This window comes from Pseudopipra pipra, chromosome 11, assembly GCF_036250125.1.
Source record: "Pseudopipra pipra isolate bDixPip1 chromosome 11, bDixPip1.hap1, whole genome shotgun sequence".
Taxonomy (NCBI): domain Eukaryota; kingdom Metazoa; phylum Chordata; class Aves; order Passeriformes; family Pipridae; genus Pseudopipra; species Pseudopipra pipra.
Window position 1 is genome coordinate 19,351,828 of NC_087559.1, and position 18,574 is coordinate 19,370,401.

Sequence of the window (18,574 nt, forward strand, 5' to 3'; positions counted from 1 at the left end):
GGATGAAAGACAGGGATAAAAAATACCCTGAAACAGCACTACAGGATAGAAGAATTTGAAGGTTTCAGAAGTATTGGCTTACAGCAAATACTCCAATATTGCTAGAAACCAACTGATTTTTTGTGTAACACTTCCAAATAATTCTGTCACATTATTTTTCGTTGTGTGTTCGTGAAATCAGGAGCATTTTACTGTAAAACTGGAGTGGGTGAAGAACTTGGTACTGGCTTTCATCTTACAGAGAAAACACATGTGCACCACAACTGTAATGGAACAAATTCCTATCCCTGACACTACCTGTGCAAAGACCCCCTGCCTGAACCTGGCTGTGACAGGCAAAACCATCCAAAATCAGCTACTGCCTCTCCATCCACATGGACTGGAGAATGCCCAGCAGTGATGGAGCTGCAGGACAACAACCAGGTCACCAAAAAGGCATCAAATCACCAAATACTGCACTCACCAAAGCAACACCTCGAGTCTCCTCATGGGTCACTCTCACAATGTTTGGCACACTGGTGTTAATGAAAAAATATCCAGAACCTTCTCTGATGAAAAGTTCTGCCTGCAAAACCAGAAAAGCATCCAAAATTAGACTGTATCTTTCTAGTCTACTGCTAAAACTGGCTTCCTTACACAAATTATGTAATTTGAGAAGCTTCCCCCCTGCAGTTAGAAAGCAGCAGGTAACTCCTCACCTGTATGTCAGGGTGGCTGTAAATGGAGACATCAGTAGGGCTCACTCTGACATCCTCCACAAGGATCAGCTCAATGGTGGCAGACACTGGGAGCAGAGCTTCATACTGGAACAAACAATTGGCTGTTACAGCAAAGAGGCAGAAAACAGTGCAAGTCCCTTGTTAATGCAGGGAGGATGTTTAAAGCAGGTGAACAAAGAGCCAGAGCTGGAGAAGTTCAGGTTATGAGAATGCCCCAGGATCTAGTGATTGGGTCAGCTGCCACCCCCCCTCTGCAGGTGAGGCCATACACAGGGCATGGCCTCCTGTTCTGCAGCCCTGGCAAGACAGAGGACAGGGGCCCCCACCCTGAAGGTGCAGCAGGGTCAGTGAATCCAGTCTGACATGCACAGACAGGCTATTACCTTGGGGACATGCCCTAAGTTCATTCAGAATGATAAAAGTTAGTACAGAAAGTTTTCTACTTCTAACTCATCTTTTTGAGATTCTTCTTAGCAGGCTACCAAAAGAAATTCTTCCTTAAATGTAACTACACAAACACTGGACCAGATGCATGTTTCATCTCTCACTCATAACAACATTAGCTTAGAAAAGGAAAATGGTTTTTAGAGGAAGTTACTGTTCTGTACCCATTTCACCTCATTAGTAGAATTATTTCCTTGATGTAGAAAGGATGTCATCTTTCCCTAATGAGATAATAGGGCATTCCACTCAAACATGGAACAGCAATCAAGACATCTTGAACACACCACCTCTACCAGATCTTTGGTTTTGGCTGCAAGAAAGAAGTGTAAGTATGGGCAGGTTTGAGAGCAAAACAGAGCAGCCCATTGCCAATGCATCTAAAAAAGCAGCCAAGTTACCTCATTTAAAGAAACAACACAGGAGCCTACAAAGTGTGGCAGAACTGGTATCTAGAACTACTCTTCAACTATGGAAAAGATTCCTCCTAAACTTTAACACAGAGATCAGAACTTAAGTGCCATTTCCCACTCTGAAGTCCAACAAACTTCTCCGAATTCAAGGCAAAATTTAGAGCATTCACTTTTCTAATGATCCCTAAAAGTAAGATAGAATATTGAATATTGGGCTAATAGAGCAGGACACAGTGAGTTACAAAATGATTGCAGAACTCAAAGAGTCCATACTACAACTCAGATTTTAAGAGCAAAAAAAAAGAAACAGAACCAAATATCTCAAACATCTTTGGTGGCAAAATAACTGTGTCTTCCAATGTCGTGATTCTGACCAAGCTGTAGCCAAATTCTTTAGGGGAAATGCACTGACACCACACCTCCCAAGAGTAGCAGACTGGAAACCTCACTGAAAAGTCAAGAACTATGTGGCAAAGCAGATCTCCTCCCACAGAATTTACCATCCAGATGCCAAACCTGGGCCACACTGCCAGGAATGTGACCCACAGGATATTTCACATTACTAGTGCCCATCTGGTACCTGCTTTGAGTCAAATACTGTAACCTCTACCTGCATATTTTATTCTTTGCCTCAACTCTGTTCTCAAGGTATCTGATTCAGAACTGCATATCATCAAAACCCACTTAAATCTTGCTTAACAAAATTAAACAGAAATTCAGTTTAGGAAGCAGGGTATGTGAAGTCAGTTACTGGGCACATCAGGTTATTCCACAGGCTGAAACCTGCCTTGGCATTCAGTTTGAAAAAGTGACATAAACAGAAAGTTGCCATCTGTTTACATCTGCCCTTTGTTCATCATCACCACCTTTTGCCATTTTTTTCCCCTATGTTGAGTATGTTCAAACTAAAGTATTTCAGAGAGTGGCTAATGACTTGTAAAATGAGAGCCTGGGCTTATGGTTGGCACTGTACAAAGGAAAAGTCTCTCAGGAAACAAAAAAAGAGCATTAGTCAGAGCCCAGACTAACATATGGTCCACATGAGGAATCAGTCAGCTTTGGCTTTGCTCATGCAGAACTTTCCCACCCAGCTCTGCAGTGGCAATAATCCATTTGCTTTCCCCAGTGACAGCTGCACGAAGCACATGGTTGCTTCAGTGAAGGACAAGCAGCAGAGATTCACCAATTCATTAAGAAAACCTGACGAGAAACAAAACCAACTGAAACACTTCTTTGTAATCCCCTTGCCCAGATGGTTCAAAAACTCCCAAGGACTGGGATGTATTTGCTATGGAAAGCAGCACCCAGTGCAGAGGAAGGCAGAAAAGGCCAGAAACAAGAATAAAAGCAGTTGTATGACCCTGTCTCCAGGACCAGCCATGGAGCTGCTTTCTTTGTACCTTGCTCTGCACCAAGGAAACAAATACACCTCAGGACCACTGGGCACTAATCACAGGAAAATGGCACCAAAACCCAGAGCTCTGTTACCTGTGTTTTCACTCTGGCTGCCTTGAGGTGGGATTGCTGGTACCCAGTGGCAGTTGCAGAGATGGCAGCTGTCCCAAACTCACGATGAACTACAACAGTTTGCAAGCCTACAATCCAAGAGAGGTGAAAAACAAACTGCTTAGCTCTTCTAGTACCATTCTCAATAGACAAGAAGTCTGATTCTTTTTTTCTGCCCACCCCCAAAATAGCACACACTAAAACTGTATGTTGATGAGAAGATGGAATATGACTGCAGATTACAGTAATTTCTTTAATCAAGCTCAGTTATTACCAAACAGATTTAATCCTGATCTTCTTCAAACAATGGAATGCTCATCTAAACCAACTCATACCGTGCATTTTCTTCTGACCACTCCCATCCTCCTTCAGAATCAGCTCCATTGGCATATCAGGCTCAATATGAGCAAAGGCTGTTTTTGTTGACTCCCAGACAACATGCAGAGAGCTGAAGTTATCAAATTTATTGCCTTGCTGGTCATAGGCAGCCAAATCCAAGACTGGATTGCGATAATTTGAGACAGGAACCTGAAAAAGAAGGAATATTTGGAACTGAACAGATACAAGAGGATTTCTTAATCATCAAAACATATGCTTGAGTTCCATGAGATTTACTGTAACACTCATTACATGAGGCATGTTCATTAAAATGAGCCATCAATGCAAATCATTAAGCTGTAGTTCAACTGCAAGGGTTTGGTTTTTTTGAAGGATGGAGGTTTTTTTAGCCAGTGAATTACCTTAAAACAAACAAACAAAAAACCAAACCAACAACAACAAAGTCGAACTACAGCTCAACTACATCGTTCAGAACTCAAACAAATAATGAAGAACACTGCTGTTGGTGAGAAGCTCCAATCTGGTGCTGTGAAATGCATTACAAGAGCAGTGTGCCAAAGGAGGCTGAACTGACACGTGATGGGGCCAGAAAGGCAGGTGAGCTCTGAAGTGACTAATAATACACAAAAAACTTCTCATCTTGTTATTACACAGGAGCTACTTAAAATGATTCATCAACTAAACAGGCACTGCAGTTTTAGGAAAGGAGGGTGATTTTATATTTGCCTGGGAATATTAACATGACAAAACACTGTTTACTGAGCAGCCAACATGTGACAACCCTCCTCAGGAGAGAGAATACAGAATAAAAATAAAATAGCAAAGTTCTTCAAGCATGATTCTCTACACATATGTGTTGTCCATTGACTGTGACTCAGGGGTGCAAAGCTGGACACCTCTGATGTCACTGTATGTGCTTCCATGGAGATCTTCACATCAGCAAAGTTTGTGCCTTTGTTGGTAAGACACACACACTGGTAAAATATGTCTCTACATGCTCAGTGGAACAGTTAGATTACAATGAAGTGGTATAGAGAGCAAGTACTTTCCTCAGAAAGAGCTCCTGGAAATATTTCCCCCCTCCTTTTTTAAATAAAAACTATTTTTATCTCACAAGTCAGAATGGCTTCCTCACTGTGACACTTGGGTGAGAAGCCACAATCCAAATGCTTCGAGGTATATTCCTATTTTCTGGTAGGTCCCTTTATGCACCTGTTTGAATGATCACTGCAGAATCACAGAATCAAAGAATGATCTAGGTGGGAAGGGACTTAAAAGCTCCTCCAGTCCCACCCCCTACCATGGGCAGGGACACCTTCCACTAGCCCAGGTTGCTCCAAGTGCCATCCAACCTGGCCTGGAACACTTCCAGGGATGGGGCAGCCACAGCTCCTCTGGGTAACCTGTGCCAGGGCCTCCCCACCTCACAGGGAAGAATTTCTCCCCATTATCCCATCTCTCCCTGCTCTCTGGCACTGGGAAGCCATTCCCTCTGTCCTGTCCCTCCACCCCTTGTCCCCAGTCCCTCTCCAGCTCTCCTGGAGCCCCTTTAGGCACTGGAAGGGGCTCTCAGGTCTTCCAGGAGCCTCCTCTTCTCCAGGTGAACCCCCCCAGCTCTCCCAGCCTGGCTCCAGAGCAGAGGGGCTCCAGCCTTGGGAGCATCCCCGTGGCCTCCTTGGGACCTGCTCCAGGAGCTCCACATCTGTGCTGTGTTGGGAGCCCCAGAGCTGCACAGAGAGCTCCAGGTGGGTCTCACAGGGCAGAACAGAGGGGCAGAATCCCCTCCCTGGCCCTGCTGCCCACACCTCTCCCACTGCAGGAGCAGAGAGGGACACCAGCACTGCCCCTCCTGGAGCAGGTCAGCTGCTTTATTTCACACGTGGAGGTCCCACCACTGATCTTTCTGTTATAGGAACACTTCCCTTCTCTCACCACTTGCTTGTTTTGCTGTAGCAAAGGGCAGGAGAGGTCGAGCTGGGGACTGCCATAAACAGGGATCAGGGTCAGCCGGGAAGGGACAGCACAGATGAACTTCACCACAGCAGCTTCCACCACAGGGAAGGGGTTGGTCACTGAGGGGCTGTTCCCAACTGTCAGGGCAATAACCTGGAAACAGGCAAATGAGGAAAGAGAGCTCAGGCATGTTCTATTTCCACAGGCCTCAGTTACACTCTGATGTCAGAATGAACAAGCAAAAATACGATTCTTGGGGATTTACAGCACCATTAAGACACAGGAAGATGGAAAAGGAGGTGCATATTTCAAGCACAGTTCTATACCACTATCAAAGTACTATTCCTAGGTACTTTTCCTAGGTATTCCTGTTCATTACTATCAAACTTGATTCACAACAAATCTCTCGTAACTTAAAAAAGGAAACAGCAGGTGTTCTTCTTGCAGAGTGAGAACAGAACAGCCAAAAGACAATATTTATAGTCACGTCACTGTGTTTAAAAACATCTTGCCGTTTATTTTACATTCCCTTTTTAGCCTCCAGCAAAACAAAGGGGCTCTAAAGCCAGAGAAGGGTATCCCAGCAGGCTGAGGCAGCTCTGGTTCCCTCATCCACTAATGCAGTGGTGCAGACCATGCAGGTGTAATCTGTGGCCAGCCAGCCAATGCACACACAGTCCAGACATCAACAACAAGAGCTGTTCTTTATGGATTTGCACTCACAGAAATAGCTCTGCTTTGTAGAGGTTTCACTGAGGAAGTCAGTGGAATTTGGCAGCCCCACCAAAATGCTTAGGCCTTGCAGAATTGCAGGAGGAAAACATTAAATCAAAGCTAAAAGCTTTACAGACTGGGGAAGATGAATAAAGCAGGATAAATCACTTCTGCATGGTGGAGAAAACAAGACCAGGTGGGAAATGACTACGACCACGCTCACAAAGGCTGCACAAATAGCAGAGCAGTAAATTTCTATGGCTGTCATTTGTTAGAATAAACAGAATTACCCTGGAAGGTAATGTGGTTAAGAGGAGCAGGTCAGACAGAAGAGGCAGCTTGCTGCAGTAACCTTCTGTTCTGATCCTGCTTATGCAAGCTGAAGCTGCACTGATCAGGATGTTTAGTGCATCCCACAACATAAGGTTTCCATGACTTGGGTTTATACTGCAATAAACCCACCATAAACCACTTTATAACATAATGCTGGCAAATGCTCCCTCTAAAACCTGCACCAGCATCACAATGCATAAACAATATACTTATCCAAGTTCTTCACTGGCTTATTATAAAAACAACCTCCTATATAACAGCTATATGGTACCATCAATCTGCCTGGAGCCTGTTCTCAGCTGCCTGAGCTCAGTGTTTGATGGAGGGCAACCTAAACACCTCCTGGCACCTACCTGCTCTCCCAGGCTGTTGCACGACACTCTAACCCAGTGCTGGTTGTGGTTTTGAGAAGTAGAAGGGCCAAGTAAAGACAGGAAAACACTTTCTGCATCCTCAGCAGTGATGTTCCTGAAGAACTTGGAAGGTTCTTGGACCCATGGTCTAGGTCCTCCTTCAAACAACATGTCTTTGGAGGAACCCAAAGTCACTAAAGCAACAGATGGTGGATCCACAGCCTGTAATGAATAATGACAAATTAATAACTCTATTTACACAAGAACAGAGCTGCACCAAAATAATTACCATCACCTACAGGAATTCTGCCCAGTTGGATTATAATCAGTGGAATGCACGGATCCAAAGGAAAGTTTTATCTGCATTCTGATCACATCTCCTTCATGAAAAATTAGAGCAGAAGACCCTTAATATACTTTTCTGAGCACAGAGAGTATTCTGCTACACTTTTAAATAGACAGTACTTTAAATGAATGAAATAACGTCAAATTGTACTTTCTCTTGACAGTGCTCTCTCCAGCACAGTTCTGTGTATGTAATTATTCTCCTACACAAGTTTTACTTCAAACCTCTCTTACAAATTCTGCACTTATGTGTATTCCTGTGGGGCAGCCTGTGCTGTTCATCATCACAGCAATTAACCTGACATTTAATACACAAAAACCATTTGTATTTTGTGTTTCACAACATCATATTACTTTGGTGTTTAGTAAGGAAGAGCAGCTAACAAAATTCAGTTCTTTCCATAGGTGCATTTTGAAAGGAAGAGAGAGAAGGGGAGGGTTGGCATAAATGTTCCTCTTTCCTCCCATTTACTGCCTGGTTGTATTTGTAATATTAAGTTAAAATCCCATTAGAAACCGATGAGATTTAGTCTCAAGTGTCTGCCTGCCCTTGGACTGTTTATCTTTCTCCCACTTTTTAATGCTGTAATTTATTTATTAATAGATGTCTGACAGAAAAATGCTGCCTTCCCTTTCTAGGCAGCATAAATATTTCATTCTACAGAAAGGAGGGAAAATAATGTGGAAATCACTGTTCTACACTTCAAAGAAAGAGAAGTTCTTCACTGAGACATCTGAGCACAGCTTATTTTTTTAAAAAATGCACTTAATCCACCCCGCTTGTCACCATGACCTGGCTCTGTCAGGTACCCCAGCATCATTTCACTTTATACATGAAAAGCAGCTTTACAACACCTCAAGGGGCTTTGCTAATAAATGTGAATGATACCACAGACATGAAAAATTCCTAATTGGAAAGATTATGCTTCTCTCTCACTGCTGCCAACAACAGAACAAAAAGTGTACATGCTCTCCTTAGGACATCTCAGCATCTTAAATAGCTGAGCATCATTATTTGAAGATATTTGACAGAAAAACATATTTAAACTGTAAAATCATCATTATAGTCACAAATTTCTATTATTTGCACTAACATTTTTTCCAGATTTGGGGAAAAAAAGCTCTGGCCAAATGCATTAGACTCCAGCTCTGCAGAGTCAGTGCTGGTCTCTGAAGATGAGGTACCACAAGCCTCCTGTCTTGTATTTCCATCTACTGCTCCTGGCCAACAGTGAAAACCACCCACCTCCTTTTCTGAACATATTTATTACATAATACCACCTTGCTCTTTGTTGTTTACAGGCACTTTAGGCGATGCCCCAGGAGCAGTGCCAGCAGACTCACCCTCAGCGGCAGGAAGGCGGCGATGGCGATGCTGGCGCTGAGGTGGACGTGCCCGTGGGTGTAGCTCACCACCAGGGTTGTGTACCCCTGAGCTTCAGCTCTCACTTTGACTCCACTGCAAAAATCAGCAGTTGGCTTAAGTCTTCCTGTCAGACAGATTAAAAATATATAAAAACATGTTTAGAGAGCAATGCTCAGGTATATTAATCAAGTTCAACGTGGCTTTTTGAAGGGAGCCTACAAGAGAGCTGGAGTTTTTACAAGGGTCTGGAGCAACAGGACAAGGGGGAATGGCTTCAAAGTGACAGAAAGCAGAGTTGCACTAGAGATTAATAAGAAATTCATGGATGTGAGGGTGGGGAAGCCCTGGCACAGGTTGCCCAGAGCAGCTGTGGCTGCCCCTGGATCCCTGGAAGTGTCCGAGGCCAGGTTGGACAGGGCTTGGAGCAACCTGGGCTAGAGGAAGGTGTCCCTGCCCATGGCAGGGGGTGGCACTGGATGGGCTTTAAGTTCCCTTCCAACCCAAGCCATTCCCTGAGTCTATGATTGATGGTTCTGTGATGATTTTTCACAACAAAAGCAGTTCCACCAGAAGTAAGTAGAGATTTGTTCTCCAACCAAATGGGTAAAAACAATCCCTACTGTCTTTCACATACCAAAGCATCTTTCAAACATCTTTAGTTTCACACTGGCCTGATCAGGACATGAGTCTTTACTCTGGTACAAACTAATATAACCTCTCTCTTACTGAATATTTTCATCTTGCTGTAATAAGACAAAAGTGGCTTGTAATTAAGCACAAAAAGTCATCCTGCTTAGCCAAGCTTTCCAGCTCAAGGGAAGGCATTCTCATGGAATCTCTTCACTTACTTAGAGGACACTTTGGAGCTTGGGAGGGGTCTGGTTTTAATTTTTTTTGAAACAAACACTACAACAGCATACTACAGAGTGACATTTAACATTGCTGCCTCTCAGGCAGAGATGGTACACTGCAGATTGGTTTTACTGGCACAGGAAAGAGCTTCCATATAAAGCCACTTGGGAAAAAACTAGTGAATACATGTGAATAACATACTGAATTCAGAGGTCACAGAACAAGCCCAGTGCCAGTGTCCACCTGGCCCAGCAACACTAATGCCAATCTTTAAAAATAACAGACATACTTGACAAGAGGCATTTCTTAAATAAATGAGCTTAGCAATGGCAGAGCTTTGGCAAGGTTAAGCAGCTGATTGTCTTAGTCCCTTGTGGGCAAACCATGGACAGTGTCTGTATAGAACTGAAAGCACTGATGGACAATTTGGGCAAAGCAGTTGTTAATCAGTGTTCCTGTCAGAACACAATATATGTGGATCCCTCCCATAAGAAATCCATCAGCTTTGTTACAGCCTGTTAAAGCAGGTTAAAAATACTAAATCAGTAGAAAGACATAAGGGAGACCACATATTATCTAAATGACTGCCAAATGCTTTCAGAGTCCCCCAAACATCAGAAATATCAGAGGGAAGTTCTGCATAAAAATGTAAATGCATCCTCAAAATAAATCCACTCTGATCCCCCCTCTGAAGTCAGAACAGTCAGAACTGAAAGGAGATGTGTGACAGGAACATCTCCCTTTAACTTCCACATCAGGGAGGGGGTCAGATCACCTTGGAGTGGGCTGAACACGCCCTGGTTCTCCACCTCCACCTGCAGAGCCAGGTGGGAGCAGTCCCGCAGGGGGATCAACGTGCCCGTCTCCGTCGTGAGGCCGTTGAGCCGCAGGGGCAGCTCCAGGGTTTGCCCAACACGTGTTTCCACCTGGCAGGGAGTGAATTCCATCCCACTGGGTTCAGTGACATACACCTGGAGGGGAGAGACACAGCACAGAGGCATTTCAGAGCTCTTTGCCCAGAGCAGCCCAAGCCCACATCACCTTGGTGATCCTTTGACTGCCCCTCCCATAATTCTCTTTTCTGCTTTGCTGATTTAAGGTGTGGACCAGGCTGTGTAGTATCTCCAGGAGGTCCCATCACCAACTGGGACAGATTTAAAACCCAACCCTGACCTTCACATTTTGACTTTTTCACATCTGAGCTAGACCTGGCACAGCGAGCAAGGCTGCCCAGCCTCCATCACTCACAGCAGCAGGGATGTAGACATTAAAGGAACTAATGACCCAAATATTTCCTCGATGGCTTTTTGATCTTCTTTCTTGCATTTCTGCTGGCAAAATTTTATAGATGTCCAGAGCTCAACAATTCCACACAGTAATTTGCAGACATCTAAAATAAGTGAACAAGCATCTACTGCCTAATCCAACAACCTTCTGCTTCAGCAAGTAATCTTGGTTTGTATTTCCATCTGTTGATCCTGTACTCAGCTTTGTTCTTCTTCAGAGAACTGGTCAACAACAAAATATAGAAAAAGATTGGCAGCAATAGATGTTCCATGCTGTTACAGAGGGTGGGGAGGCCCTGGCACAGCCCAGAGAAGCTGTGGCTGCCCCATCCCTGGAAGTGCCTAAAGCCAAGTTGGAGTAACCTGGGGTAGTGGAAGGTGTCCCTGCCCATGGCAGGGGTGGGACTGGATGAGCTTTAAGGCCCCTTCCAAGCCAAACCATTCCATGATTCTATGGTTCTATAGCTGGCATGTTGATGAACAAGCCTTAACTGCATTGTTTTTCTGATTTGTTTTTCCATTAAAGAATCCACCACAGACTGACCACATATTTCATAACAATCACTATGATCAAAGCTTTTATTTGCAACATCTTAACTACCTAATCTTCTGCAAATGGCTTCAGGACACCAAACCATATGGTAGAGAGTTAAAGCTGTAATCTGTGTGGATTGACTACTCCTAAAAGTACTACTACTAAACTTGCTCACCCAGGTCAGTAAACAGAACTCTGCAGTGACTCTGTGAAGAAAGCAGTTCCTAACACAAGAACAAAGGAATTCAAAAATAACCTATTCAGATTGTGCAACACACTGCTCTGAAAGCTCACATGGACACAAGGATTTTTTCTGTCCTCAGGCTTTGACTTATGCTTGAGGATAACAAGTTTTAGCTGAAAAATCTTCATTCCTCTCTCTCTTGCTGTAACTGCTGCACTGCTAAAAAGCAGCACTCTGGGTTGTTCAGTGAATTATTTCAGAGCAAGTCTGTAAACTAAATTCTGAACAGATTTTAATTCGTGCCACTATTTTAAGAATTTCAGTCATTATTTTAAGGATGAAGTTTAGTACCTCTCAAACTCATTTTGCAGAATTGACATAAATACTCTGAGCAAAACCCCAAGCTAACCTGCCCCTCAAAAACCCAGCAATAGTAGATGAAGCTGCTCCAAATGAAATTTAGTTAGAAATATCTTTCCCAAAACACATAAACTAAAAACACTGAAAAAAAGAAAAGAAGGGGGGAAAATGTAGGAAAAATATCTGTTTCCATAGTTCCCTCTTCATTATGGGACAGACTCGACCAAACACATTTTTCATCACTTCTGTGTTGAACACTGTCACATTTCCATTCCCATGTTTAGCTCTTTGCACAAGGCACAGAGTTCAAGCAGAGATTAAAATCCTCCATTTGTGAAGGCAGCAGAGTAGTGCTGCTTCCCAGCAGCAAATATGCACCACAGTAGTACTTGTAGTTTGTATTCTATCATGTTACAGATCCAGCTGCTCTTAAAAGCCTGCCAAGAATTTCATTAAGGAAATTTATTTGTGTCCAAAGGATAGAAGAAGATATCTCCCAATCAGCAACACTCTGCAGAAAAATATTTTAGACTGTGGATTTGCAGTGTTAACCAGAGCAGCTTCTTCACCTTCCTTTGCACACCCATTCCATGTGCTGTTCTTGGATTTTCTTCACTCCTCACACACCCTGATCACCATGACCAAATCCTAAGAACAGGGGGTGATTTGCAGAAAGACCACAAAATCCCTCTTGGGAGCTACGTCTTCCACTGCCATTTTCTCCTAATTTTCCTAAAATACTGTTTTTTCTTGGCCAGCCTTGGTCTCAGGATTCATTCTGTGGCACTGTACTCACTTCAGGCACTTCTCCAGACAGGAATTTCCCTGCACATCCTGGTATCTGCCATCCTTTTATATCAGGGGAAAACACCCACTTCTCACCCTGCAGAATGCATTTTTAAGTTTGTCTTGTCTGCTTAGATGGTCAGACCAGGAGTAAATTACCATTTCCTCCTTGCACTCAAAACTTCCAACAAGGAAGTCAGGAAGGGGCAAAAATGGGAGTGAAGTTCAAGCAGTGGTCCCCTAGAGCACAAAGTGAACTCATCACTTAGTTTCCCTTAGTTTCCACAGGGCAGGCAGGGAAATCTCCTGGGAACCTTTCAGAAGGGGAATGCCTATGGCATTCTCAGTTGCTTTGCTGTTTCCAAAACCCATATTCAAGAGTGATCAGGGAAAAAAGGAAGCCTTACCTTCATTTCTCCATAATGCAAGGGATTCTGCACATCAACTGCCTGAATAACACTGATCCCAGTATCACTGCCAGTCGTCATTACTCCTTTGACTGTCACTGTTGCAACAGCCTGGTTAGAACAGGACCAGCTGAAATTTCCACTTCCACCTCGAGCCTGGAATAGAGAGAAAAAATCTTGCAAAGATTCTATCAAGTATATGATTCTCACATTTCTTTGCTGTCACACCTGTGAATGTCTTTCATGAAAACCAGGAACACACTGAGAATGGGGAAATACAAATAAAATAACACCTCAGAATTTCCAAATAAGCAAAGTGAAACAAGAGAGAGATGAGAAGATTACTACCCTTCACTCACTTGAATTTCAGCTTTCTTCATGCACACACCAGTGCTGCCAACCCAACCATCCCTCCTGCAGCTGCTCAAGCCTGGTGGGAGTCCCCCAACTCCCAGCTGTGCTCACAGCCAGCACAGCACAGCACAGACCAACACACCAGAGGGATAATCTACTCCCCAAAACTCCCACTGCTTCTCTGCTCTCATCTGGGGCCTCAGAGCTGCTAAGCTGACACCCTGCACCTACCAGCTTCTTCCAGTGGGATCTGTGAAGGGATCTAAAGGGAAGAGAAAAGGAGGTGGGAGGCAGGGGGGGAATGAGGCAACAGGGGAAAAAAGAAAAAAGGGAGGAAAAAAGGTCACTGTTTTCTTGGTAGTACTTCTTTATTTTTATGCTGAATATCAGCAGATCTACCTGCAGCCACTCAATAAAGTGCTGCTCCAGCAACAGGTCAGTCATTCCATGAGGGAGTGAAATTCTTCTACAGAAGGGTGAGAACCAGCTACTTGATACAATGGTCACATCAAGAGACACAAAGGATTCCCCACTGGAGGAGCCCCTGGCAGCCAGGCCAGGGCAGGATCTGCTGCAGGGTCCTCCTGTACAGAGGGAAGGGCCAGAGACACTTGCCAGCACAGAGTATTGTCCTCCAGGCCGTGCAGTCCCAGTTACTGGGGAACCACAATCATTAAATGCTGTAAAACATGTAGATTGTAAACATCAGTATTACGAGCTATAGGAAATGCTTATTGAGACAAATACTGTGCAGGAAGGTATAATGAGAAAATGTTTAAAGCAAATTAAAAAAAGAGATGACTTTGACACTCCAAAATAAACGTCAAAGTTCCATCAGAGTAGAACAAGGGTGAACACTGGAGCAACTTTTTAATGTATATTGTTTTAATTTCTTTAACTTCCTCTGCATTTCCTTTAACCTGATTCATAATTAAAGTAAAAACAAACAAGATGATAAAAAAGGACAGTGTGGAAAATAAGCAACTCTAAATTATGCAGGCACTTGGCTAATAACTTTTACCAGGAAAAGAGAATAAAAGGCAAATGAAAAGGAGTCTCATTTCCCTTCTTCCTTCCCTGATTACAGAAGGAGCACTGGACACAGACAAATGGATAAACAGGTAATGTGTGTGACAGAAGGAGATGCACAGATGTGGTGAGAAAGGCTGAAAGCTTGCAGGAGTTCTGCACATTTTGTAAAGGTATTTTTAATTAAAACAGAGAGATGAGCAGAAAACATAAACCAGAAATACCCAATTCTTACTAATTGTATGAAGTCTCATCTCCTTGCCAAACAAACATTCTGGCACAGCACTACATTTTTTCTCTCTAGCATTGAGGAGAGAAAGGATAAACCAGCTGTTATTACAGTCTAATAACTCCCCACAGCCTGAGCTGCTCCCTGGACAGTGATGCCTCCCCAGCACACAGCAACCTCCACATCCTGAACTCCCCAGAGCTGGCACTGAGCTGTTCCCAGGCATGGACTGAAGGAAGGCAGCAGAACCCACCTCAGCAGCGCAGATATGAACAAAGCAACCACAACAAACCAGAGAGCAGACAAAGCAAAACCTTGTTCTGATACCATCTGGAGGGAGTTACTTCAGCTATAAACAGAATTTGGCTAGATCCAAAACCTCCCTTTCAACTTGTTTTCAGAAAAAGTCAACTCACCAATTTAAAACAGTCTGACAAACTCCGGAGTAGGAGGCAAACACTGATCTACAGGCAGGAACAACAGTGGAGCTGTGTGTGTGTACCCCTGTCAACAACCACTGCTATTGTGCAATGGCCACACTGGACAAATGGGCTCAGTTCCTACAAGTACCAACTGACTGAAATGTTGGAAGAAAAAGGTTTCCATGTTTTTAATGAAAAAACCCACAGTAAAGTAAGAATACTGACACAATTACTACAGTGCCAGGAAGGAATGTTCTCTGGTGAGATGCTTCATTACATATGCAAGGTAAAGTGAGATAAGAATAGAACTGTGAATGAGGTGGGAAACAAAAAACATTTACTTTCCCTTACTGGGAAAACTCCACCAGAATTATGATGAAGAACTGAAAATGCATATTTGTACTAAGAATTTTTACCACACTCTGCTGGCGTGGTTGGGAATAGCAAGTACAGAGGTAGCACTAAACTCAATGGAGTTACCTTGGGATTTAACTGGGGAATGCAGCTTTATCCCTCTGAGATTGACTCTCTTCACAGAACCACAGAATCAGTAAGGTTGGAAAAAGACCTTTAAGATCATCAAGTCCAACCATCAACCCAGCACCACCACGTTCACCATTAAATTGTGTCCTCAACTGCCACATGCAAACATGTTTTGAACACTTCCAGTGACTCCACCACTGCCTGGGCAGCCTATGTCAATGCCTGACAACCCTTTCCATGAAGAAGTTTTCCCTCATATCCAATCCAAGCCTCTCCAGGCACAACTTGAGGCCATTTCCTCTCGTCCTGTCACTTGTTACCTGGGAGAAGAGCCCGACATAAAACAGAAAAAATGATGTGTGTCACTGCCTCTTTCTGGATACTGTTTACTCAAGGACAGACCCAAAAGTCAGCACTACTTCTTGCCACCAGGGAGAGGCAGGAACTGTGCATCAAACACCTGAGTGCAGGCTTTGGGCATCACTGACCTGGGATAAGAGTCTGGTTGGGAAAGCACAATGTTCTTTCCCTTAGTTAGGCTGGAGACACGGGATACTGGGAGACAAGCCATTTGGTTCATGAAGCATATGGAACAACTGACAGCTTGGGAGCAAAGACACACACATAAGAAACATATGGAAAAAGTCCCTTCTGCAAATGCAACTGAGGCCTTTGCCTCCCTAGAACTTTTTATTAGGAGTATGAGGGGTGTGGGGAGTGAAGGATACTGATGTTCAAGGTTGACAGAGTGCTGCAAATTCATCTTGTCATGCCCTTTTTGCAGTCACTTCCCACTGCAGTTCATACTTCCAACCCTTTCCAGCAAATGACAGCCTCTAATTATTGCTGCGAAGCTTTGTACCCAGGATGTTTCCTGGAATTCCAAACCACTCCATGCACATTTGTGCAGTGCATACATGAGGGGAGAGAGAAAGGGAAGGAAAGACAAGAGGTGAAAGTCAGTAGGGGTTTTATATTTGTTGGTTTCTTGGTGCTTTCTTTAAACCACACATTCATTCCTGTACCTAACATCCCATTAAACTCCTCCAAAAACATTTTCGGATATCCCTGTGCCTGGAATATCCAAAGTCCACTCTGTAAGTGGTTTCAGGCCTCACTGTGCCTGCCTGAGCAGTACTCCCTGCAGTTGGATAGTCCTCTGGCATACCTGGATGGTGTACTGGTAGACTCCTGCTTTTGGCTGCCAAGGAAATGTCAGGATACTGGGTGACAGAACTATGGGAACATAGATTTCCACATCCTGCTGGTTCCGCACCGGAACTGGTAACGTGTGAACCCCTCCATCCTGCAAGGGCAAGAGCACAGCATTACAGACAGCACCACAGGGCTTCCTACACTCCAGGTTTAGTCCTCATGGACAGACAAGTTGTTGGAAACATCTCAGGAGAGAAAGGAACACGACTGAGGGCCACTCATGAACCGTGTTACGTGTGAGCAAACAGTCAGCTCCCGGCAGCAAGGTGTGCTACTGGATTCAGTGAGGATTACTGCTAGGGAGAAACAGGTGCCTCGTTAATTTAAAAGGCAAACAGCAAGGAGAGGGACACTCTTTCACTACTATTTTGAGACTGTGTCTGGGGAACCAATCTGGAGACTCAACACCTGTCTTTACTCCTTGCTTGTTCCCCTCTGAGCACGAAGTTCAGCCCAACAGACCCACTGCTCACCCCCCAATCACTGGCCTTCACAGCTCTGCTGTCACTGCAGTGCCACCACCTCTGGCACAACACACTCTTACTGCAGCTCTGAAGGAAAACTTTGGCAGCTCCCACTGGATCCCATTCCACTCAAGAGCACCTCTCTGACACAGAGAATGACCTGGCTTCTCACATACAAATCCTACTCCAGGAACCACTGAAATGATTTCACAGCAAATGGGCTGAAGTGCTGAAGTTTCAAGCAAAACAAGTCACTTGCACACCACGTGCCCTAGTTAGCCACACATTCAGCAGAAAGTTAATCAATATTAATTGGAAGAAATGTGCAGGCTGATACATTTGGCAGATTTTCATTCCAGCATTTAACATCACTTACCAAATAATAGTAAACTCCCCCAGTGTGAGTGAGTGCAGAGCAAGGCCAGGGTCTGACACTGGTGATCTACCACACCAAACTGTACAAGCCCTCAGCCTGAGAGGCCTTTGCCCCAGCCCCAAGGAATGGGATGTGCCTGCACGAGGACCTGCCACGAGAGAAGAGGTCAGTGCTGTGCACCATGGCCTGAACAGGCGTTTGGCACACGCCTGGCACCAAAATCCCACTCCTTATCCACACAAATCCTCTGCTGACTCAATTGAGTTTTCCTCAAGCACAGATTTTAGAATTTGGTTCTCAAACTGTTCAAACAAAGCAGCTCAGACTATGCAGTTCTTGGGTTTCTTTCACAGTGAGGTCACTCCTGCACAGCTGAGTGAATTTTGGCCCGGCAGTGAAGCAGGAGGGCTTTGCTGAGGACGTACCTGATCGACCACTGCAGTCAGGGCAGCATCAATGCTGGTCTGCCCCTCCTTCACTGCCCTCACATGATGATATGATCCATTCAGAGATGACTGCAGCACCTCAAAGTACTCCTTGGACAGCTCAGCATCAATTCTGATGTTCTAAAACCAGGACATGAAACAGAGATTGCCACAGGTAAATGACATTAAAACTGGACAGACAGCCATAAACATAGAGCAAATCAATAACAAAGCAATGAGAAAACTATTGTTGAACAACACAGTTCAAACACATCTTGCTGAAACAGATTGGGATTTTTCCCTATGGAAGTTTCAGTCTCTCAGTAAGGTTTTACCTTTTAGACACAGCATTCACTCCACAGAAAGTTTCCCTTTTTATATTACCAGCAACATGGAATTTAACATGAAACGTACCAATATTTCTACCAATAATTTTTAAATTACAATAATTTCTTAATTTTGCCATTCTTAAACAAAAAAGAACAAATACACTGCCTCAACAGCACATTGAGCTCAAGCTGAAACCCAGATCTGTAGCTCAAGAAGCAATTATGTGCAAATAAAATATCATTCCCATATCTTCCATATTCTGAAAAGCAATAACTTAATTTTATCAAATATTTAATAATTTATCAATATTTCTAAATTTTATTAGATTTTGTTATTATTTTGATGTTTTATTGAT

General features: G+C 43.8%; 1 protein-coding gene across 1 annotated transcript in view; it reads right to left on the minus strand.

Moving 5' to 3' along the window:
• NUP210 (nucleoporin 210) overlaps positions 1-18,574 on the minus strand; it is a 61,616-nt gene that overhangs the window by 22,878 nt on the left and 20,164 nt on the right. Inside the window, exons 10-20 of the mRNA XM_064668055.1 lie at positions 17,890-18,030; positions 16,578-16,715; positions 12,893-13,048; positions 10,110-10,305; positions 8,461-8,606; positions 6,772-6,993; positions 5,351-5,524; positions 3,415-3,607; positions 3,062-3,168; positions 699-803; positions 464-565 (exon numbers count right to left, since the gene is read on the minus strand). Of these exons, the coding sequence (XP_064524125.1) occupies positions 464-565; positions 699-803; positions 3,062-3,168; positions 3,415-3,607; positions 5,351-5,524; positions 6,772-6,993; positions 8,461-8,606; positions 10,110-10,305; positions 12,893-13,048; positions 16,578-16,715; positions 17,890-18,030 (1,680 nt within the window). The remainder of the gene's footprint in view (positions 1-463; positions 566-698; positions 804-3,061; positions 3,169-3,414; positions 3,608-5,350; positions 5,525-6,771; positions 6,994-8,460; positions 8,607-10,109; positions 10,306-12,892; positions 13,049-16,577; positions 16,716-17,889; positions 18,031-18,574) is intronic.